Source organism: Anabas testudineus, chromosome 21, assembly GCF_900324465.2.
Source record: "Anabas testudineus chromosome 21, fAnaTes1.2, whole genome shotgun sequence".
In the NCBI taxonomy this organism is placed as follows: domain Eukaryota; kingdom Metazoa; phylum Chordata; class Actinopteri; order Anabantiformes; family Anabantidae; genus Anabas; species Anabas testudineus.
In genome coordinates this window covers 3,597,620-3,622,498 of record NC_046629.1, presented here as the reverse complement: position 1 = coordinate 3,622,498, position 24,879 = coordinate 3,597,620, and the positions used below count along the sequence as shown (strand labels likewise).

The 24,879-nt window shown below is 40.7% G+C and overlaps 2 protein-coding genes across 2 annotated transcripts; both read left to right on the top strand.

Moving 5' to 3' along the window:
* On the top strand, window positions 1–7,886 carry LOC113173388 (trace amine-associated receptor 4-like). The gene is made up of 7 exons (XM_026376803.1): window positions 1–150; window positions 959–1,023; window positions 4,814–4,939; window positions 5,353–5,522; window positions 5,998–6,098; window positions 6,783–6,925; window positions 7,061–7,886. The coding sequence occupies exons 1-7, from the start codon at window positions 1–3 to the stop codon at window positions 7,884–7,886; spliced, it is 1,581 nt and encodes a 526-aa protein (XP_026232588.1).
* Window positions 7,887–15,841: 7,955 nt separating this feature from the next.
* On the top strand, window positions 15,842–16,922 carry LOC113173386 (trace amine-associated receptor 4-like). Its single transcript, XM_026376802.1, has 2 exons — window positions 15,842–15,927; window positions 16,106–16,922. The coding sequence occupies exons 1-2, from the start codon at window positions 15,842–15,844 to the stop codon at window positions 16,920–16,922; spliced, it is 903 nt and encodes a 300-aa protein (XP_026232587.1).
* The last annotated feature ends 7,957 nt before the right edge of the window (window positions 16,923–24,879 follow it).

Genomic DNA, 24,879 nt, shown 5'->3' with positions numbered 1-24,879 from the left:
ATGGCCACAGCCAAGGTGGATGCAGTACAGGACTCTCTTAACCTGGAGAACCGCAAAGCCCTGCAGCTATTCCTCAGATTTGCTGATTTCTACAGGTGGTTTATTAAGGGTAACAGTACCTATGAACCAGCTGACCTCAACCAAATCCAAGTTTGTTTGGACGTCAGAGGCCCAGTATGTGTTCACCCCTGCACCGGTCCTAACCCTGCTGTATGTCAGGTGCCATTTCGTCATGGAGGTGGATACCTACAACCTAAGAGTGGGTGCAGTTCTCTCCCAGCAGCCTGAGAACAGTCAAAAAATAAATTTGTGTTACTTCTTCTCTTGCTGCCTGTCCCAAGTTGAAAAGAACTAAAATATGATATTTTGGCTGTGAAGTTGGCACTGAAAGAGTGGTGCCACTGGTTGGACGGGGCTGAGAACACCTTCATAGTCCTCACTAACCTAAGTACCTGAAAACTACCAAGCAGTTAAACTCCCATCAAGCCCGACTGACTCATTTTAAGTTCACCTTGTCTTACATACTGAGAACCAATAATGGAAGTGAAGGTGGATGTACTTTCCTGCCAGTTTGACCCCTCTAAATTTATACCTGAACTTGGAATAGCGGAGGATGTTTCAGAGATGTAACATGGTGCCCTAAGAAATCTATTTTATATTTCAGTAAAGAAGATCAGCAGAGGGGAGATGTGCTCTCTCTTCTTTTTTTGCAATAGGATGCATGCTGGTGCCCTTTGAACAATCTGCTGGAAGGATTTTTCTAACTGATTCCAGCGTACTGAAAATTGCAATAGCTGAGGAAGGGGGATTAAAATATGGGGTTGAAATGTTTGATCCAGAAAATGAAATAACCCCAGATGAACCACTTGTAAAAGTTTGCAAAGCCAAGAAATGTCAGTACATTGTAGTTTTCTAGTGTCAACACTGTCTAGGTAATGTTGCATTCCCTCTCTCTCAGGTACAGACAGGGAGTAGAACTAGCATAGGTGGTTCCTGGGAGGTGGTCGATGCCACAATCGTAAGGTTGGTGTTATGGTAATGAGGTGACTTTGGCTTTGTTGAAGATCTTCCTGAGATCTGAATAGTCCTCCAGAACCTTGGAGAGGTCATGATAAAACTTCTCCAATTGTGCGATCAGGGAACCTGAAGAGAGAAAGGCTGCACCACAGAGTAGTTTAAGCATGTTTCCGACTCTCATAACCTCTACAACAGTGTACCGCAGGGCTCAGTCCTCTGTCCTCTTCTTTTTTCAATCTATACTTCTTCTCTCGGCTCTATCATCCATTCTCATGGCTTTTTTTATCATTGCTATGCGGATGACACACAGCTCTTCCTGTCCTTTCCGCCGGATAACTCAACTGTCTCGTCTTGCATCTCTGCCTGGATGAGGAAAAGACACCTTCAACTTAACATTCCCAAGTCTGAAGTCCTATTCTTCCTTGCCAGACTTTCAACTCAACACAGCATTAATACCGGATCTGCGGTGATTGTCCCTGCTAAGTCAGCCAGAAACCTGGGGGTTATCATTGATGATCAGCTGACCTTCACGGAACACATTGCCACAGTCTCTAGGTCGTGTAGATATGCCCTCCACAACATCAGAAAGATCAGACTGTACCTGACGGAGTACACGACCCAACTCATTGTACAGTCGTTGATCTTATCTTGTCTTGACTACTGCAATGCACTGCTGATGGGGTTTCCGGCATCCACGACCAAACCCCTCCAGATGATCCAAAATGCAGCAGCACGTCTCATTTTCAATCAACCAAAAAGGTCTCATGTCACACCGCTCTTCAGATCATTGCATTGTCTTCCTGTGGCTGCAAGGATCAGGTTCAAAGCTCTGGCTCTTGCCTACAGAGTGGTTAACTCCACAGCACCATCTTATCTCAGTTCAATCATTCAGGTCTACATCCCCTCTCGTCCACTGCGCTCAACCAGTGAACGGTCTGGTGGTACCAGCACCACACAGTCGATACCAAGGGAAACTGTTCAGCTCAGTGATCCCATGATAGTGGAATGAGCTGCCTATCTCTGCACGCTCAGCCACATCACTTGCAATTCTTAAAAAACTGCTGAAAACAGAACTCTTCCGATTCTTCCTTTGCACTTTAAAAACAAACAAACAAAAAAACAACTTTTCTGCTCTCTTTTTCTCACATCTTTTGAAACAAACAATTTTTTAATAGAACTTTGCTTTGTCGTTGTTTCTCTTTGACTTAGATTTTGTTTGCTTGCCTTGTTGCTCACTTGTAAGTCGCTTTAGAGAAAAGCGTCTGCTAAATGACTAAACGTAAATGTAAGCATGTAAGCCCCCAGCCCAGAATTCTGCTAAAGCTCCAGTTGATGTGTGGGCAAAGTTTGCAGAGCCAGGTGGCTCCAAGGACCAAGAACAGCTGGGCGGATCTGATAATATGAAAGGAAATTTGGATGAGAACAGTGTGAAGGGTGAATTAAGGGTGGGTACCTGGTGTGGGGACTGCAGGGCTTTGATTTGGTTTGCAGATCCAATATTAATGCTGATGTTGTGTTGAGGATTTTGGTTTGACTAGGGCCTTATCAACAACTTCTGTGTTGGCTCCAGAATTGATGAGAAAATGTGTGGTTGGGAATTTTGAGTTGAACTGAAGTGAGAGGTCAGGGGCTAACAGGCTTAGACTGGGCTGGGCTCAACAGTGGCCCCCATCATGCTGTTGAACCTCGTCTTTTTCTGGGCAATTAGACACAATGTGCCCTGAGGTGCAACAATAGAGTCAAAGATTCTACCTTAACCTATGGCTCCTTTTCCTGTGGAGAGCCAGGTCCTTGCAAAATCCATGAGCTTGGCTGAGGATGATCTAGCTTGGTTGTTATCATGTCGAGTGACTGAAAACTGGGAAGGATTAAGGTGGAAGACGGAAAATTACATTGTGCTCCGATAGAGTGAGAAGTGTGGATAGGTGTTGACTCAGTGGCATCCTCATGAGAGCATGGCATATGTAGCCGATCTTTCTCTGCCTCTTTCTCTAATACGAAAACTGGTTGTTGAAAGCTCTTTAAAAACCTCTCAGTGGAATGAATTCTGTGTACTGCGAGTGGAATTTTCCTCTACTGGGACAGAGGAACACAGAAGCCATGGTACATCAATATCTACAGAGAGAAAAGAGGGAGCAGGGGAGGGGCGGAGGGCAGGGTGGGAAATATAGACATAAATCAGATGTGTGACAGAAAGTTTGAGTCAACAAGCTGCCAGACTTCAGCAGCTTCTCCTCTCTAGTGATGGAGACCTTGGAGGAAACTGAACTGTGCTTTCCACAGCTCCTCAACTCCTCCTGTATGAAGCCGAAGCGTCCTCACTTTCAGACCCTGCTGAGTTACATCCTGCTGTTCTCTATCGCTGTGCTCACTACATTTCTCAACCTGCTGGTCATCATCTCTATCTCCCACTTCAAGTATCCACTTTTTACTCCAAATGTTTTTATATGTCAGTCTTTGTTACGTCTGCTTTTATCTGACTGATAATTGATCTTATTAATAATGATAAATCTATTGCTGGTCTTTGTCTCCAGGCAGCTCCACACTCCCACCAACCTCCTCCTTCTCTCTCTGGCTGTCTCCGATTTCCTTGTGGGTCCATTGTTGCTTTTTCAAATAATGTTCATTAATGGTTGTTGGTTACTCGGTGACCTCATGTGTTCTCTGGTTCATTTTGTAGCATATTTTCTTTCCTATGCGTCAGTAGGAACCATGGTTCTTATATCTATTGATCGCTATGTAGCTATTTGTGTTCCTCTGCATTACTCCACTCTAATCACACAAAACAAAGCTAATATCTGTGTTTGTCTGTGTTGGATATTTTCTATAATCTTTCAAAGTGTGATGGTGATGGATAACCTTCAACAACCAGGTAGGTTTAAGTCTTGTGTTGGTGAGTGTGTTATTGCCACTAACTACATTGCTAAACTTGCAGATACAGTTTTTACCTTTATAGCTCCCATCACTGTTATCCTAGTTCTGTACATGAGAGTATTTGTTGTGGCTGTGACTCAGGCTCGAGCCATGAGGTCTCACATTGCAGCTGTCTCACTGCAGCGTTCAGTTAAAGTAACAGCTAAAAAATCTGAACTGAAAGCAGCCAGGACTCTTGGTGTTGTTATAGTTGTGTTTCTATTGTGTCTCTCCCCATATTACTGTGTGACTCTTACAGGTCAAGACAACTCTATAAATTCTTCATCTGCTTTGTACACTTTTGTAACAAATATATACTCATTTCATTCCTGTCTAAATCCTATGATCTACGCCTTTTTTTACCCCTGGTTCAGAAAATCAGTGATTTTCATTGTTACACTGAAGATACTGCAGCCTGACTCTTGTGAGACCAACATGTTGTAGAACAGAGATAGTCAACTATAATTTCAGAAGGTCATGTTCTTGAAAGTTCAGACCGTGTGTTACTACACTTGTTTTATTGAATATTCAGTTCTCTTTATATCAATCTTACTAACATTCAAATATTTGTTGAAATGGTTGGGTAAATAACAAAATGTGATTGAATAAACAACAAGTTTTACACCTACAGAACATTCTTAGCCTTTTTCTTATCACACATTTTAAAATATATATATTATATTTTACTTATCTTATTAAGCGTTATAACATTATGCAATGCATGACATCTTCTCATGTCTGAATATGCAATTTCCCCAACGGAATAATAAAGTATTCATTATATTCAAATGGACACAGCCAAGGTGGAGGCAGTACAGGTCTCTCTGAACCTGAAGAACCGTAAAACCCTGCAGCTTTTCCTCTGATTTACTGATTTCTACAGGTGGTTCATCAAGGGTTACTGTACCATCACCAGTCCTATGCGCCAGCTGACCTCGACCAAATCCAAGTTCATCTGGACCCCTGAAGCCCAATATGTGTTCACCTCTGCACCGGTCCTAACCCTGCTGTAAGTCAGCCGCTAAGCCATCATAGAGGTGGACACCTACAAACTACGACTGGGTGCAGTGCTCTCCCACCAGGCTGAAAACAATCACTTTAAAAATGAGTGTGCCTTCTTCTCTCGCCGCCTGTCCCAAGTTGAAAAGAACTATGATATGATATTTTGGCTGTGAAGTTGGCACTGAAAGAGTGGTGCCACTGGTTGGACGGTGCTGAGAACACCTTCATAGTCCTCACTTACCTAAGTACCTGAAAACTACCAAGCAGTTAAACTCCCATCAAGCCCGACTGACTCTTTTCTTAAGTCATTTTAAGTTTACCTTGTCTTACATACCCAGAGCAAATAATGGAAGGGAAGGTGGATGCGCTTTCCTGCCAGTTTGACCCCCCCAAGACTAAACCTGAACTCAAATTCTGCAGTGACCTTGGAGTTACCAACCTGGAAACCAAAATCCTCCAAGCTCATGCTCTAGCTCCCTCAGTCTGCCCTCCACCTACATGTCCCAGACCGCCTCCTGTCAAAGGTGCTTCAGTGCTGCCACTCCTCCAGGCTCTCGTGCCACCAGCCAAAGTGACCACTGAACTTTCCTGTGAGGTTCTGTATAAACTCATCATAAGATAAGCCTGTGTCTCTCTCCCTGAATTTGGAAATTTTGAAACACACACTGAAACTCAGCAAGAATAAAGGAACAATTTGGAATAATGGACGATGTTTCAGAGATGTAACAGATGTAATAGAGATGTCAACACTTTGTCTAGGTAACGTTGCATTGCCTCTCTCTCAGGTGCAGACAGGGAGTAGAACTAGCATAGGTGGTTCCTGGGAGGTGGTCGATGCCACAATCGTAAGGTTGGTGTTAATGTAATGAGGTGACTTTGGCTTTGTTGAAGATCTTCCTGAGATCTGAATAGTCCTCCAGAACCTTGGAGAGGTTATAATAAAACTTCTCCAATTGTGCGATCTGAGAACCTGAAGAGAGAAAGGCTGCACCACAGAGACAGGAGGTTAGGCATGTAAGCCCCAAGCCCAGAATTCTGCTAAAGCTCCAGTTGATGTGTGGACAGTGTTTGCAGAGCCAGGTGGCTCCAAGGACCAAGAACAGCTGGGCGGAACTGATAATATGAAAGGAAATTTGGATGAGAACAGTATGAAGGATGAATTAAGGGTGGGTACCTGGAGTGGGGAATGCAGGGCTTTGGTCTGGATTAAAATCAGTTTGACTTGGGCCTCATCAATAATTTCTGTGTTGGCTCCAGAAGTGAGAGGTCAGGGGCTGACAGGCTTAGTCTGGGCTGGGCTCAACAGTGGCCCCCTTCATGCTGTTGAACCTCGTCTTTTTCTGGGCAATTAGATACAATGTGCCCTGAGGTGCAACAATAGAGGCAAAGAGCTCAGCTCAGCTGAGGATGAGCTAGGTTGGTTGTTATCTTTTCGAGTGACTGAACACGGGGAAGGATTAAAGTGGAAGACAAAAAATGACCTTGAAGTATGGAAAGGTGTTGACTCTGTGGCATCCTCATGAGAGCATGGCATACCTATCTGTTCTTTCTCTGCCTCTTTCTCCAATACGACAATAGGTTGTTGAAAGTTCTTTACAAATCAATCATTGGAATGAATTCTGTGTACTGAGAGTGGAATTTTCCTCTACTGGGACAGAGGAACACAGAAGCCATGGTACATCAATATCTACAGAGAGAAAAGAAGCAGCAGAGGTGAGAGAGGAGGAGGGATGGGTGGGAAATATAGACATAAATCAGATGTGTGACAGAAAGTTTGAGTCAACAAGCTGCCAGACTTCAGCAGCTTCTCCTCTCTGGTGATGGAGACCTTGGAGGAAACTGAACTGTGCTTTCCACAGCTCCTCAACTCCTCCTGTATGAAGCCGAAGCGTCCTCACTTTCAGACCCTGCTGAGTTACATCCTGCTGTTGTCTATCTCTGTGCTCACTACATTTCTCAACCTGCTGGTCATCATCTCTATCTCCCACTTCAAGTATCCACTTATTTCATAGAAACTGTTTTTTGCTCCAAATGTTTTTATATTTCAGTCTTTGTTACGTCTGCTTTTATCTGACTGATAATTGATCTTATTAATAATGATAAATCTATTGCTGGTCTTTGTCTCCAGGCAGCTCCACACTCCCACCAACCTCCTCCTTCTCTCTCTGGCTGTCTCCGATTTCCTTGTGGGTCCATTGTTGCTCTTTCAAATAATGTTCATTGATGGTTGTTGGTTACTCGGTGACCTCATGTGTTCTCTGGTTCATTTTGTGGCATCTTTTATTTTCTCTGCCTCAGTAGGAACCATGGTTCTTATATCTATTGATCGCTATGTGGCTATTTGTGTTCCTCTGCATTACTCCACTCTAATCACACAAAACAAAGTTAAGATCTGTGTTTGTCTGTGTTGGATTTGTTCTGTAATCTTTGAAAGTTTGATTCTGAAGGAAAACCTGCAACAACCAGGTAGATTTAAGTCTTGTGTTGGTGAGTGTGTCATTGTTATTAACCACATTGCTGGACCTGCAACTTTAGTTTTTTCCTTCATTGCTCCCATCACTGTTATTCTAGTTCTGTACATGAGAGTATTTGTTGTTGCTGTGACTCAGGCTCGAGCCATGAGGTCTCACATTGCAGCTGTCTCACTGCAGCGTTCAGTTAAAGGAACAGCTAAAAAATCTGAACTGAAAGCAGCCAGGACTCTTGGTGTTGTTATAGTTGTGTTTCTATTGTGTCTCTGCCCATATTACTGTGTGACTCTTACAGGTCAAAACAGCTCAATTAATTATTCTAAATCTGCTTTAAACACTTTTGTAGCAAATATATACTCGTTTCATTCTTGTCTAAATCCTATGATCTACGCCTTTTTTTACCCCTGGTTCAGAAAATCAGTGTATTTCATTGTTACACTGAAGATACTGCAGCCTGACTCTTGTGAGACCAACATGTCGTAGAGCAAAGATTAATTTCAGAAGGTCCAGTTATTGAAAGTTCAGACTGTGTTTTACTACACTAATGTTTTATTGAATTTTCAATCTTCTTTAAATCATATTAAAATATTTCATAAATCTGTTGAACTGATCATCCTGGATAAGAACAAAATGTGATTGAATTAAAAACTACTTTACACCAACATAACATGCTTAGCTTCATTCAACCTTTTTCACAAATTGTCTTCATGTTACTAATCTCATTCAGTGTGAGTAAGAAACATTGAATTTCCCTGTTTGAGTTCTTTACGCAAAGAGATGCGCAGATGTTCATTGATCATTCATGGACAGTCATTTATTTTGATAAATTGGGATAATGTCAGGTTGAAGATTGATGACTCACAGTGTGATCTGCCTCTCTGCTGAGTATAAAGTGTAACAAGTGATAAACACAGACCTGTAGTGAAGATTAAAGGTCTAACATAGACATAGTTCCTCAGGAATGTTATGTGGGTGGGAACAGCAGGCAACTAAACAAACACAAGCAACAACAACATTGGACAGGTCAACTGGATTCTGGAGATGTACAGCTCCAGGCCGTGAATACCTTCAGAAAAGTACAGAGAGGAGGAAACGCAACTATAGGAGAGAGAAGCCAATGGAGAGAAGCTAACGTAGGAGAAAGACGGTCTCTCTTGCTAATTCCAGTCAGAACTCTAGCTGCAGCATTTTGGACTAACTGGAGGCTTTTAATGAGTTATTGGGACAATCTATAAATAATGAATGTTTTTTTTTTTTACTTGAGGCCAGTACTAAGTCATCAATGGTGAGAACGTGATTAGACATAGTGTCTCTGAGATTTTTAGGCCTGGTATAACCTCTGTCTTGTCTGGATTTAGGAGAAGTAAATTGGAGGACATCCGGCCTTTACGTCTTTCAAGCAGCTTGAAGTTTGACTAACTAATTAGTTTCTTCTGGTTTCATAGATGAGTATAGATGGGTATCATCTGCATAACAATGGGAATTTACAGGGTGTTTTTCCTAATAACATTGCTAAGGCGGGACATACATACAACCTGCTGTGCAGGTGGTTGAATTGCTTAGAAACTACCTTTTCAAGAATTTTTGAGATGATGGAAAGATTAGATATTGGTATATAATTCACTAAAAAAACCCTGACTCCAGCGTGGGCTTTTTGAGTAGGGGTTTAACTACAGCAGCCTTATTTGTAAAGATCGATTGATCTAATATGGACGTGCTGATCAAAGATAAGACATCGTTGAGGAGTCTAGTCGGGATGGGATCTAAGAGACATGTTGATGGTTTGGAGGAATTAATTACTGAAATGAATTCAGAATGATATACGGGAAGGAAGCAGTCTAAGTACGAGTGTGTTCTTACAAATGAATCTAGAGCTGTTGTACAAATGACACCATCCATGCTGCATGCAGGGAGGATCTGATTAATTTTTTCTCTAATAGTTATGATTTTATTTGTAAAGAAATGAATTAAATCATTGCTGCTGAGAGTTGAGGGAATACTAGGCTCAACTGAGCTATGACTCTTTGTCAGCCTGGCTACAGTGCTGAAAAGAAACCTGGAGTTGTTCTTATTTGACTCTATTAATGAGGAGTAATCTGTGCTTCTAGCTTTGTGGAGTTCTTTTTTAAAATATATTATTAAACTCTCTCTCCATGCAACATTCATCTAAATTGGTGGAAACCTTCTTTCCAGCTTACGTGATGTCTGCTTTAAGCAACAGATTTGTGAATTGTACCATGGAGCTAACTTCCTCTGATTCACTACCTTATTTTTCAGAGGAACAACAGTATTGAGTATTGTTCAGATTGAGGCTGCAGTATTGTGCTGGGGAGTCATCACACTTCCATTAAATCTGCTAAGATTTTACAATATTTAGAGGAAGAGGAGAAATTTCTACAACATATGTAAAACCATCGCCCAACATGAAACCACACAGGGACCAGTGTTCAAATAAAATATTTCACTCAATAACTTGAATGAACTCCAATTCTAAATAACATGTAAATGTACAGATTTCTCCTTCAACTTTCTATACAATGTTTGTAAATGATTTTTCTCTGCTGAGTGAAAAAAGAACAAAACTGATCTAACATTTCCTATTCACTGCCATTGAGAAAGATGACCAGAGAAGCCATAGTACATCAGTCTCTGCAGAGAGAAAGAAGAGCGAACATGAGGAGGGAGGGGAGAGGATAGAAATAAATCAGATGTGTGACAGAAAGTTTTAGTCAACAAGCTGCCAGACTTCAGCAGCTTCTCCTCTGTGGTGATGGAGACCTTGGAGGAAACTGAACTGTGCTTTCCACAGCTCCTCAACTCCTCCTGTATGAAGCCGAAGCGTCCTCACTTTCAGACCCTGCTGAGTTACATCCTGCTGTTGTCTATCTCTGTGCTCACTACATTTCTCAACCTGCTGGTCATCATCTCTATCTCCCACTTCAAGTATCCACTTATTTCATTGAAACAGTTTTTTGCTCCAAATGTTTTTATATTTCAGTCTTTGTTACGTCTGCTTTTATCTGACTGATAAGTGATCTTATTAATAATGAAAAATCTATTGCTGGTCTTTGTCTCCAGGCAGCTCCACACTCCCACCAACCTCCTCCTCCTCTCTCTGGCTGTCTCAGATTTCCTTGTGGGTCCATTGTTGCTGTTTCAAATAATGTTCATTGATGGTTGTTGGTTACTCGGTGACCTCATGTGTTCTCTGTTTCAGATTTTTGCATATTTTCTTTCCTCTGCCTCAGTAGGAATCATGGTTCTTATATCTATTGATCGCTACGTGGCTATTTGTGTTCCTCTGCATTACTCCACTCTAATCACACAAAACAAAGTAAAGATCTGTGTTTGTCTGTGTTGGATTTGTTCTATAATCTTTCAAAGTCTAATTGTGAAGGACAACCTGCATCAACCAGGTAGATTTAAGTCCTGTGTTGGTGAGTGTGTTATTGCCACTAACTACATTGCTAAACTTGCAGATACAGTTTTTACCTTTATTGCTCCCATCACTGTTATTGTAGTTCTGTACTTGAAAGTGTTTGTTGTGGCTGTGACTCAGGCTCGAGCCATGAGGTCTCATATTACAGCTGTTTCACTGCAGCATTCAGTGAAAGTAACAGCTAAAAAATCTGAACTGAAAGCAGCCAGGACTCTTGGTGTTGTTGTAGTTGTTTTTCTATTGTGTCTCTCCCCATTATACTGTGTGGCTCTTACAGGTCTAGACAATTCAATAAATACTTCATCTGCTTTGTACACGTTTGTAACAAATATATACTCATTTCATTCTTGTCTAAATCCTATGATCTACGCCTTTTTTTACCCCTGGTTCAGAAAATCAGTGCATTTCATTGTTACGTTGAAGATACTGCAGCCTGACTCTTGTGAGACCAACATGTTGTAGAGCAGCATTATAATTTTCTCTTCTGCAACTATAATTTCAGTTTCAGTTACTTATGGCCTTTCCCTGTAAATGTTAAAAAAAAAAGAATTTCTTTCCCAGTCCTGCAGACAGATTTTGACGTAACCAAATGAGTTATTTAATGTTCCTTAATTTTTAATGGTGTAAATTGCTTTTTTGGGGTAAAACTAAAGCACAATAAATACATTTTGGATGAGGATGGATGCCTTTTTTTTTTTAAAACAACAAAGCCTGTTTATTGAGAATAACTTAATGCACAGAAAGACATATATTGTTCAAACAACATTTTAGAAGGGTAGAAGAAGTGAGTTCTTGACATTGACCCTATGTAATAGTTAAAGGTCAGATCTTGGTCAACCAATATCAGATTCCTCATAATTGGACAGTGCAATACTTGGGTAACTAATACTAATAACAAGACATCAATAGATTAATCTTTTATTCTTGCTTGAGGTTTGAGTAAATGCTTTGTTTTTATGGTTTCATATATTACTAATGAAATTGCCTAAGGGAGAAATATAAAATGAGAAAATAACTGATCCAAGCACAGACCCTGAGGAACTCCACATGCTAAAACTGTCTGCAAGATTTGTCATGAAAAAATGTAATTCTAATTAGTTCAGTTAGTCTATTAATTAGTATTGTTCTAAATTAATATTAATAGATATTTTATTCACAATAACCTACATTCCCCTCCAAAGGTTTGGGAAAAGTGAGGTTGGTATGGCTTGGGCTGCAAGCCATGGCATCTTCTGGGACAGGCTCATTAATTCTCATTGATAATGTAACACATGATGACAGCAGCACAATGAAGGTTTTAGACTAGACAAGTGTCTATAGGGCATTTTACATGCTATAGAGGAGACGGAAAGGAGTAACCACCCAAAACAAACAACAATTAAAAGAGGCTGCTGCGAAAACCTGGAAAAACATCACAAGTCTGGTCGGATCAGACACATGATTGATGCAGCTAAATATTAAATCTTATTCACTTTAATCTATTTAAGTCTAATCTGTTCCAATACTTTTACTCACATGAATGCTTGGGTTCAAACAAAAGTTGCCATGTTCTAAGTTTGGATCCAGACATAAAAACCTGCAAAAAAGAGTTGAAACATTGATCTTTTGTCTCATAAAGCAGAAATAAAGGAACTGGCCTTACTTTCCCAATACCTTTGGAAATGGAAATGGTTAAGAGGCTGTTTATTAAGTGGCTAATTTATTCATATTGTCAGCAGATGGAGTGAAATATTGATAAGATGCTAGTTACATACCTTAGGAATTTAAGTAACACGTCTTGAAAACGCTTGATCCTGAGAAAACACTTCAGGGCCACTGTAGGCCGATTCATAACATGATTAATTCCCACTGTGCTCCTCGAAAACTCAGCTGCTGCGTGTTTTGTGAAACTTAGATGTTGGGGATTCTTTTGTTGTTATCATTGATTACTGCAAGTGCTCCTAGTTCATATGGATCATAAAATAAAATAAAATTGTTTGTTTATACACTGCACACTTAAATGTAGCACTAGATGTTATACTCTGCTGTGATAATTTTAGTACAAAAAGAAGGCTGCTCTACTGCTGCATTTACAGCTTCAGCCACAACAAACCTGATTGTAGACATGTGGTGCGTGAACAAAACTAGATAAAACCCAGACCACGCACATCCCACTTGAGAAAGACAAGTTAATTCTGTATTACTTCAGTCTCTCTGGAGAGTTAAACAGCAGAGATGAGAGGAAAGGAGGAGTGAGAAGGGAGAATAGAGATAAATCTGATGTGCGACAGTGAGGACTTGCCAGACTTCAGCAGCTTCTCCTCTGTGGTGATGGAGACTTTGGAGGAAACTGAACTCTGTTTTCCACAGCTCCTCAATTCCTCCTGTGTGAAGATAAAGCGTTCTCACTTTGAGACCCTGCTGAGTTACATCCTGCTGAGCTCTGTGTCTCTGCTCACTGTGTTTCTCAACCTGCTCGTCATCATCTCTATCTCCCACTTCAAGTATTTCTATATTTTTTAAATGTATTAATGAAATAATACAGCTGGTAGATAGTAAAGTAACAAAGTGAGAGAGAAAATAATAATTTGATCTAAAATTTTGAGGAAAATATTTTCTTTTTTCAGACATTTTCTGCTTTTATCTGAGTACTTAATATGATAAATATTAATATTTTTATGGTTGTTTTTCTCTCCAGGCAGCTTCACACTTGCACCAACTTCATCCTCCTCTCTCTGGCTGTCTCAGATTTATTTGTGGGCCTCCTCTTGTGCTTTCAAATAATGCTCATAAATGGCTGTTGGATCCTGGGCGACTTCATGTGTTCTCTGTATCAGTATCTAGACTACATTATTTCTTCTGTCTCAGTTGGAAACATGGTTCTCATATCTATTGATCGCTATGTGGCTGTTTGTTATCCTCTGCATTACTCCACAAAAATCACACAAGCAAGGGTTAAACTCTGTGTTTGTCTCTGTTGGATTTGTTCTGTCATCTTTCAGAGTCTGATTCTGCAGGATGTCCTGCATCAACCAGGCAGGTTCAACTCCTGCTTTGGAGAATGTATGTTTGTCATTAACTATATTGCTGGAGTTGCAGATCTTATTTTTTCCTTCATTGCTCCCATCACTGTTATTGTAGTTCTGTATATGAGAGTATTTGTTGTGGCTGTGACTCAGGCTCGAGCTATGAGGTCTCATACAGCAGCTGCCTCACTGCAGCCTTCAGTGAAAGTAACAGCTATAAAGTCTGAACTGAAAGCAGCCAGGACTCTCGGTGTTGTTATAGCTGTGTTTCTAATGTGTCTCTGTCCATATTACTGTGTAGCTCTTACAGGTCAAGACAATGTGATGAATGCTTCATCTGTTGCTTTATGTTTGTACTCGTTCAACTCCTGTCTAAACCCTGTGATTTACGCCTTTTTCTACCCCTGGTTTAGAAAATCTATTAAACACATTCTTACTCTTACAATTCTGCAGTCTGACTCCTGTGAGACCAACATGCCGTAGAACAACACCGGCAATGTATTAGGTGATTAATAAATGTGTAAATATATGAGCCAAAACATTAAGATGACTAAATAATTCCTAAGTTTGCCACACGATGGAGGGTAACAGGGGGAGTAGTTCCAGCAGGGGTGAAACACAAGCTCGAATGAAAAGCTTCCAATTAAAACCAACAGAAGGACGACTGTGGCATAGATAGGAGGAAACATTAGTGATGGTTATGAACATGTCACAATACAGAACGTATCTTATTCTCCTGTGTAAACGATTACACCACTTCAGCCTGGACAGAGTATCAACGCTAGTCGTAATGTTTTGGCTCATTAATGTGAATCTATATGTATTTACACTCTATGTTATAATATAGGGACATTTTAAATTTTCTTATTCTTTTGGCAGAAGATGCACTTTTTGTCATTTACTTGAAAATGTCAGATGCTTGTTTAAGGAGACTCAGTGAATCCAAAAAGTAAAGTCACACTTCTAAATGAAACACACTTAAAGGAGGGTGATATCTTCTATGTAGTGCAAGTGTGTATGTGAACACCCTCACACACATTTAAAATCAACTAATTAATAGTGTCACAAAGAATTTAAAACATGTCATAAACAGTCAAATAAACAACCTTCACTTGTTTAAAAGGATTTTTGTTTGTTGTGATTGGAGTCATCACATGCTGCCTTGTTATCTGTTTGACCCGAACTAACCTATAGTCCTTAATGTGAGGATTATAAGTAGAAGTGTAGCGCAGATTCTCAGACAGCCAGGTCATAGTATTTCCAAAAGGGGGTACTCAGTGACAGCTTGAAGTTTTTTAAGAATAATTTGTTAATGTGGGTTGAGAACAGAAGATGCTTGTTTAGAGCACTAGTGCACTTTGACTGGTATTAGCTCTGGTTCCAGGTCCAGGTCCTATCTTTGAATCTACAACTGCTGTTCTCCCAGTGATATTCTGGTTCTGCCCACTTGGACGGGGTCTGTGGTATCCTTAGGGCAATGGGAGACCAAGACAGAAGACAGAGGGCCACTTGTGGCAATGAATGTGCAGAGAATTTACAATATCTCATATGAGAGGTTCATGTTTGAAACATAGTAGATCACTGCTGTGCGCTTGGTGAAATATATTTTAAAAACACTAAACTGCAGCACAGTCTTACCCATACTAAATAAAGTGTTAATCAAAACCACATGGGTTAAATCTCCACAGATGGACAAGAAACTGACAAATAGAAATAACAGTTAGTTGCCACTGAGGAGGATCAGCACAGAAAACATAGGACTTGAGTCTCTACAGAGAGACAGAGCAGCAGGGAGGAGGGGGGAGGGAAGAGATGAGTGGGGAGGATGGAGATAAATCAGATGTACAGTGTGATAGAAAGCTTTGGTCAGCAAGCTGCCAGACTTCAGCAGCTTCTCCTCTGTGGTGATGGAGACCTTGGAGGAAACTGAACTCTGCTTTCCACAGCTCCTCAACTCCTCCTGTATGAAGACGAAGCGTCCTCACTATGAAGCCATGTTAACTTACATCCTGCTGTTCTCTGTCTCTGTGCTGACTGCGTTTCTCAACCTCCTCATCATCATCTCTATCTCCCACTTCAAGTATTCACATTTTTCAGTGATTTATAAAAAATGGTAGATAGTTTTATAAAAATAACAATATGGAAACAATAATCACAGTAATTTTCCAAATAATATTTTGATATTTTTGTGTTCCTGTCAGCTTTTCTTTGAATGGTTATTAATGCATAATGATAAATGTACTGATCTTCCTCTCCAGGCAGCTCCACACTCCCACCAACCTCCTCCTTCTCTCTCTGGCTGTCTCCGATTTCTTCATCGGCCTCCTCTTGCTCTTTCAACTTATGCTCATAGACGGCTGCTGGTTCCTGGGTGACCTGATGTGTTCTCTGTATCAGTATCTAGACTACATTATTTCCTCTACTTCAGCAGGAACTATGGTTCTTATATCTGTTGATCGCTATGTGGCTATTTGTGATCCTTTGCATTACTCTACGAAGGTCACACAAAACAGAGTTAGAGTTAGTGTTTGTCTCTGTTGGATTTGTTCTGTAATCTTTCAAAGTCTGATCCTGATGGACAACTTGGAACAACCAGGCAGGTTCAACTCCTGTGTGGGAGAGTGCATATTTGTCATTAATGAAATGGCTGGAGTTGCAGATCTTATTTTTTCCTTCATTGCTCCCATCACTGTCATCGTAGTTCTTTATGTGAGAGTATTTGTTGTGGCTGTGACTCAGGCTCGAGCTATGAGGTCTCATACAGCAGCTGTCTCACTGCAGCCTTCAGTGAAAGTAACAGCTATAAAATCTGAACTGAAAGCAGCCAGGACTCTTGGTGTTGTTATAGTCGTGTTTCTATTGTGTCTCTGCCCGTATTACTGTGTGGCTCTTACGAGCCAAGATAGCTCCATGAATGCTGCATCTGCTGCTTTTGTAATATGTTTGTACTATTTTAATTCCTGTGTAAACCCTGTGATCTACGCCCTGTTTTATCCCTGGTTCAGAAAATCAGTCAAACTTATTTTCACACTGAAGATACTGCAGTCTGACTCCTGTGAGACCAACCTGCTGTAGAGATGCACAGCACTTATGCATTATGTGAAAAATAATTTGAGAGCATCTAACCTTTGTACAAACACTTTTACTTTCAGATCATGTACATGAGGTGTAAAGGTACAAAGACCCGAGTGACTACGAGAAGAACCAAATCGTCTCTGTTACGTTACAACAGGGGTTCTCAACCTGCAGTGTGCAGGGTCACTACAGAACAGTCTGTTTTGGCTCAGGTTACAAATATGTGTATTTCCATAATATTTGTTAAATATAATATTCTTTGAGAATAACTGTTTGATTTTGAACTCCCCAGTGAACGGTTTAAAGTTTGTTCATTGCCTTTTACAGTATTTTGGGCAAAACAACACCTTTTGGATTGAGCCTGTGTGCTCCTGCACAGTCTGTCTTCCCTGGTGATGTGCAAGTCTACTGTCCCCCTATTTGTTATGTGAACACCCTCGGACATATGTAAAGCTAATTACTTCATTAACTGTAACCTCAGAGCCTCAGATATAGTCTGAATAGTCTAAGAAACTCAATAATTAATGTCAATTAATGTTCAACACTAGTGTCTTTTGTTATTTGACCCACTGTCTGAGTCCATAGTCCATTAGACTAAGTGGGAAACAGGGGTTTGATCCTGGTGAGTTTTTGAAACAACAAAGATGCTGCTGTTGCATCACAAGTAGAGAACTTTTTAATACTTTTAGTTGCTTGAGAATATCAATACAGCCACTAAGAGACTGTTACAGAAATTAAAAATGTTAAATGTGAAAAAGAAACATTCTTTAAAAAGTTAATTATAACTGTCGGTAATAGCTGGGTAATAACTGGAGAAATTAAAGTTACTTTGTTATATATATTTTTAGTAATAAAATGCAAACACTGTTGTAATCTAGGAATTAACTGATGAAATCACAAAATCATTGTGTGGCGAACAGGCTCTGTGGAGGGACAGTGTCAGGGTGTAGATTCTCATCTTATCTGAGAACAAAACGTAAATAAGAAAAAGAAAACTGTGTCCACTGACGGACCGAGGGCTCAATCAAACTGAAACAGAGACATCATGTGCTGTGAATGGGACTTTAAAACATATAGATTAGTACATTCACAGTTATATCTCAGTGAACTTTGACTGGAGCCATGTGATAAATGTCTCCATGATCATTATTCAGACTTTAGAGACACAAATCAGCAGTACATGGGAGGGGGAAGGAGGAAGGGGAAGTAGGGAGGAGAGAAATAAGATTTGGTCAACAAGCTGTCAGACTTCAGCAGCTTCTCCTCTGTGGTGATGGAGACCTTGGAGGAAACTGAACTGTGCTTTCCACAGCTCCTCAACTCCTCCTGTGTGAAGACAAAGCGTCCTCACTATGAGACCCTGTTGATTTACATTATCCTGTTCTCTGTGTCTCTGCTCACTGTGTTTCTCAACCTGCTCGTCATCATCTCTATCTCCCACTTCAAGTATTCATCAAGTATTCACATTTTTTTCTATTAATTTTGAAAACTGGTAGATAGCAATACAATGGTAATGAATGTTAGTGTAATGAAAATGATATGATAAATATATATTACTGGTCTTTGTCTCCAGGCAGCTCCACACTCCCACCAACCTCCTCCTCCTCTCTCTGGCTGTCTCAGATTTCTTCATTGGTGTCTTCATGTTTTTTCAAATTATGCTCATAGACGGCTGCTGGTTCCTTGGTGATCTTGTTTGTACTCTCTATCAGTATATAGCATATATTGTTACATCTGCCTCAGTAGGAACCATGGTTCTCATATCTATTGATCGTTATGTGGGCGTTGTTATCCTCTGCTTACTGCACTGAAGTCACACAAAAAAGAGTTCAAGTTTGTGTTTGTCTGTGTTGGATTTGTTCTGTTATCTTTCAAAGTCTGATTCTGCAGGACGTCCTACAACAACCAGGCAGGTTCAACTCCTGCTTTGGTGAATGTGTCTTTGTCATTAACTACATTGCTGGAGTTGCAGATGTTATTTTTCCTTCATTGCTCCCATCACTGTTATTGTAGTTCTGTATATGAGAGTATTTGTTGTGGCTGTGACTCAGGCTCGTGCTATTAGATCTCATATTGCAGCTGTTTCACTACAGCGTTCATTGAAAGTAACAAAAAAATCAGAATTAAAAGCAACCAGGACTCTTGGTGTTGTTATAGTTGTGTTTCTAATGTGTCTCTGCCCATATTACTGTGTGTCTCTCACAGGTCAAGATACCTCAATGAATGCTTCATCTGCTGCTTTTGTAATATGTCTGTACTATTTTAACTCCTGTCTAAATCCTGTTTATTTATGCATTTTTCTACCCCTGGTTTAGAAAATCTATAAAACTCATTGTTACACTTAGGATACTGCGGCCTGACTCATGTAAGACCAACATGCTGTAGAGAGACAGAGAATGGTGCCTGAAATGAGACTATGAACCGAAAGAAATGTTATGTACACGTCTGTCCAATCTTGGATTTTGCTGCAGGGACCTGGGATTGTAAAGGCATGATTTATCCTATTCTATTCATGTGTAAGACCTGAATACAATATATTCAACCATTAATTATTTTCTATCAGATCAGTGCAATAAATGATTTAGAAATAAATGTAAATGTGAGAAGATGCAACACGTTTATGTGCACATCATCTACTTGGGGCAAAACATAACAAAAACACTCAATGAATTTATTAATGAACATATTTAATAAAAACTGCACTGCTAAGGTCTGGCACGTCTGTCTGAACATGGTAAATGTGTTGGATGCAGGAGAAACAGTTTGCATGAAAAACACCTTGTTTTTACTCTGTATAGTTTATGTTACAGTATAAACATTTCTCAGAGGTGAAGCTTTGTGCATTGTCTTTTGTTTTGGTTTATACCACACCTTTAGGACACATCTGTACTGCCTGTGCACTCGAGTACAACGTATCTGTGAGGTTAAAGCCCCACTTCTAGTTGTAATTTGAGAGTCTTTATATCTATATTTAAAGAAAAATGTAAGAAACTAAACCCTGATTTAGACATGAATAAAGAAATGACATTAGCAGATACTTAGTATGGGCCTTAGTGTAGTTGTGTAAGGCCACAGACATTTGCTGCAGTGCCTCTGTCCTGTCTATCTAAAAATCTTGAATAACTATAGAATTCAGAAATATGTGTTTTCCTGGTGGTTAATAATGTTCTTTCACCACAGCAGTTGGGCTTTAGACCTTTAGCGTGTGTCAGCACATGGTGAATGTAGGTCGGCAAGAAGGGGTAGAAATAAACACGGACCACAGTCATTCTCACTGTTGAGAAAGATGAACACAGAAGGTGTACTGTAGTACTTGAATCTCTACAGAGACCAAACAACAGGGGGGAGGAAGGGTTCCTGGAGATTGAGATAAATAGATGTGTCACAGTAAGCTGCCAGACTTCAGCAGCTTCTCCTCTGTGGTGATGGAGACTTGGAGGAAACTGAACTCTGCTTTCCACAGCTCCTCAACTCCTCCTGTATGAAGCCGAAGCGTTCTAACTATCAGGCCATGTTGACTAATATTGTTGTTTTCTCTGTGTCTCTGCTCACTGTGTTTCTCAACCTGCTCGTCATCATCTCTATCTCCCACTTCAAGTATTCATCTAGTATTCACGTTCTTCATTCATCCAACTTGTAGAAAATACAATATTAGTGGTTTGTTATAAAGAACATAGACTTTATGACCTTATCTTGAAAGGATAATTTTATTTATTCCACAAAATGCTTTGGATTGCAGCCTTTGCTATGTCTAAAACATTACATGATAATTAATGATAACTATATTGCTGGTCTTTGTCTCCAGGCAGCTCCACACTCCCACCAACCTTCTCCTCCTCTCTCTCTGGCTGTCTCAGATTTCTTTGTGGGGCTCCTCATGTTGTTTCAAATTATGTTTATCGATGGCTGCTGGTACCTTGGTGACATATTGTGTGCTCTCTATCCATATCTGTTATATGTTACTACCTCCACCTCAGTAGGAACCATGGTTCTTATATCTATTGATCGCTATGTGGCTGTTTGTGTTCCTCTGCTTACTCAACTGAAGTCACACAAACAAGAGTTAAGATCTGTGTTTGTCTGTGTTGGATTTGTTCTGTCATCTTTCAAGCTCTTAATCTCCAGAATAACCTGCAACAACCAGGCAGGTTCAACTCCTGCTTTGGTGAATGTGTCTTTGTCATTAACTACATTGCTGGAGTTGCTGATCTCATTTTCACCTTCATTGCTCCCATCACTGTTATTGTAGTTCTGTATATGAGAGTGTTTTTTGTGGCTGTGACTCAGGCTCGAGCCATGAGATCTCATATTGCAGCTGTCTCACTGCAGCGTTCAGTGAAAGTGAGTAAAAAATCTGAAATGAAAGCGACCAGGACTCTTGGTGTTGTTGTAGTTGTGTTTTTGATGTGTCTCTGTCCATATTACTGTGTGGCTCTTACAGGTCAAGACACCTTACTAAATGACTCAGCTGCTGCCATTGTATTATGTTTGTACTATTTTAACTCCTGTCTGAACCCTATGATCTATGCATTTTTATACCCCTGGTTCAGAAAATCAACTAAATTAATTGTTACCCTTAAGATTCTGCAGGCTGACTCCTCTGCAGCCAACGTACTGTAGAAAGATCCTTACTATGAACAGAAATATATTTTTTCTTATGGTGATAAGTTATTGAGAAATACATGTAAAAGTGTGTGGATCAAATGAGCCAAAACATTAAAACTATCCATACAAGTGTCACTGTTTACTGTAAAATGATTAATATAGCCCACTTGTAGACATTTGGTCCATGGAATAGGCCTAAGTGTTTTGAATACGGGAGAAATGGACACAGTGCAGTGCATCTCATCCTGTTGTGTGTGGGTTTGTCCATGCATTTACACTGTTTAGGTTTGACATGAATAGAAAGCTTAACGTTTGTTCACAATCAGTTATTATTGTCACAGCAAAACACATATTAAAGTGGAGTTGGATGGTCTAACCTGTTGTACTTATATATAGAGAGGTGGCAGGTAATCACATATAATAAAGAAATCACACACAATCTAAATCTCTAAAAACATATTTAAATTGTCTTAAGATTCAGTCCATTAAGCTGAATGTTAGTCATATTATAAAATATTAAACTTATGTATCTGTGGACTGTAACTGACCGGGTGGTGCATTTATTACTAACAACCAGCCAAGCTAAATTTGCCACTGTGGATCTCTGACCATTCAGTGCTGCTGTGTGCCACATAAATGCCAGTCAAACGTTTGCTCTTCACACAGTTAAACATGTGAAGAGCAAACTAATTATGGCTGACATGATGCCAAACTGCAAAGCACTGTTTAAATAGCCGTAGTCTGACAACCCTTCATATTGCACATTAGCATAGCTGGTCCCGATGTAACCTAATGGATATGGAGTGTAACAGAGAGGTTCCATAATTACCTCTATGGTGCTAACTTTACAGTCGTCATGGACAGTAATCTCCTCACATGTCCTGACCTCAGCGAAGCTTGATGCCACCAGCCAGCGATGGTTAACTGCACTTTCAACCTACTCATTCAAGCTGCAGTACCATGCCGGTTGGTACAACTTTGACGCTGAGGCCCTATCACGGCGCTCTCGGGGAGAAGTGCCTGAAGAAGATCATGCTTGTAAGGAGTGGGAGCTGGTTCATCACCTGACCAAGCAGCTGTGCAAGCCTGGCGATGCTGATGACATCTCCTCTGACACTGTGGACGACATCTGCCGGAGCAAATCTCTGATCAGACCCTCCACCCTCTAACATCACCCTGGTTGAGTCCTTAACAGTCAGTATCAAAGCCATTCCAGACAGTTACCATAACATAGAATTCCATGGACTTCCAGTCACTCCATCTCTGTCCCATGATGACCTAAAAGCAGAACAACAAGCTTAAGCGATTCTTCTGACCAAAGATGGCAGCAGATGTGAAACAGACTGTTACAACTTGTGCCTGGTGTGTCAGACGTAAGCCCCTGGCAAAGAAGGCTGCTGCATTGGTCAACATTCAAACCTGTCGTCCGTGTGAACTTGTGTGTATGGAGTTTTTGCCACTAGAACCTAACAGTGCAAACACAAAAGACGTCCTTGTTCTCACTGATCACTTCACAAAGCTTGCCATACTCAGTCCCAACCAGAAAGCCAAGACCGTTGCTAAGTGTGTCTGGAATGACTTTATGGTCTACAACGGTATTCCAGAGCCCTTACACTCAGACCAAGGGCCAGACTTTGAGTCAAAATGAATCAAGGAGACTCAAACTACTCCCTATAATCCATGGGGAAATCCAGTCGAGTGCTTCAATCGAACACTCCTGAGCATGCTGGGAACTTTGGAATCTAAGCAAAAGCAAAATTGCGAGAGTATGTGAAACCCAATGGTACAAAGAATGAGGTCACAGGGTTCAATCCTTATGAAGTCCTGTGTGGTCGATCACCACTGCTTCTGGTTGACTTGGCTTTAGCTGAGTCCAGTGATAATATGGGGTTTGACACATTCTCCAAGTGGCAATAACTCTGATCCATTACCACCTGTTCCAATAACGGCTCCTACACCTGTGACACCACTTGCCTTCACTTGCTTGAGGGCGAAGGACCTGTGTCTCTGTCCGAGGGAGGAGATACGTCCACATCTGGTGACAAGTCAGAGGAAACTGTTGAAGAGCTTGTGTCTGAGGACTCACCTGATGCCGATTTATCTGTGGAGCCTGAGGCTGAAGGTCCTGAGCCTGACCCATCTGAGTCATCAGTAGATGCTGCAAATTTTGCTCTGTTGCTGTACCTGCTAATTCAGTAGCAATATTCAGTATTAGGTAACCCATTATTTTTGGTTGTCCAAGGTGTGTTTAAGACCTCTCTGATGCCTACACCGAGGCTCTCAGTCATGCCCCTGCAGTAGACCTTACCTCACGTAGAATCCTGTAGTTAGGCAGGAATTAACTTAAGAGAGGAAGTTGTAACCCAGCCATTTTTAGACTGTTTTCTCTTCTCTTTATCATTTTCTCACTTCAGTCCATTTCAAGTCTGAAATCTCGCAGGGACTTCCGGCTATTCAAACATGGCGGCGCTTAATTGTTAGTGCGTGGAGTAACATGTTTGAAGCTGCTGCAGTTGTTGTTCTCTCGGGCCACAGGTGTAAACACCTTCTTGTTGCTGTATGAGGTATAATACCACTGGGATCTGGCCAGGTTCCTTGTCTTTGACCGAGAATGGTTCCTTTCCTTTGCTTGTTTTTTTTTCTCTTATGGTTTCCATAAGATGGTGAGCTACCACTAGGCCTTGAGCCTGAAGAACCAGACCAGGAGAACTGACAGCCATACCCTCGTTGGTGTGGTAGGAGGCGCTGTTGCCTGCTCCCCCACTCACCGAACACTTCCTCACGTGAACATAGATTTTATTCTGCATGTTTTCACCTGGAACTCCAAACCTCAGATTTGGACCCAACAGTCCAACTATCATTACAAAAGAGGCTGCGTAAACCCTGGACACTTCACCAGTCATTACACTCGGATAATTGCATGTCTTAGGTGGTGGGAGGAAATCGAAGTACCTGGAGAAAAGCCACTCAGGCTCATGGAGAACCACAAATAAAGATATCTGGTCTATCTGTGAATTCAACAGTGCTAACCACCATGAAACCCAACACCTAAACCATGCTGCTAAATACACATTAAATGGTAAATGGTCCGTACTTGTACAGCACCTCTCCATTTAACTGGTACTCAAAGTACCCTCACACTGTGTCTCATTCACCCATTCGTACACACAACCACCTAACCACCTGACCTGACTCACCAGGGGCAACTTAGGGTTCAGTATCTTGCCCACTTCAGTATGTGACAGGAGGAGTCAGGAATTGCACCCATCTTTCATTTAATTTTTATTTCAGACGAACTCCTCTTAACATCGAAGGCAGCTGAAGTAATTCCACTCCATAAATGTGACTTTAT

What these genes read in the sequence shown, in the direction of transcription:
- LOC113173388 (XM_026376803.1), top strand. Translation starts at nt 1, where the DNA reads ATGGCCACAGCCAAGGTGGATGCAGTACAGGACTCTCTTAACCTGGAG. An exon ending in GTCGATGCCACAATCGTAAG is followed by an intron (nt 1,024 to 4,813) that starts GTTGGTGTTATG and finishes TGATTTCTACAG; the next exon opens with GTGGTTCATCAAGGGTTACT. An exon ending in GTATGAAGGATGAATTAAGG is followed by an intron (nt 6,099 to 6,782) that starts GTGGGTACCTGG and finishes ACTGAACTGTGC; the next exon opens with TTTCCACAGCTCCTCAACTC.
- LOC113173386 (XM_026376802.1), top strand. Translation starts at nt 15,842, where the DNA reads ATGTTAACTTACATCCTGCTGTTCTCTGTCTCTGTGCTGACTGCGTTT. An exon ending in ATCTCTATCTCCCACTTCAA is followed by an intron (nt 15,928 to 16,105) that starts GTATTCACATTT and finishes CTTCCTCTCCAG; the next exon opens with GCAGCTCCACACTCCCACCA.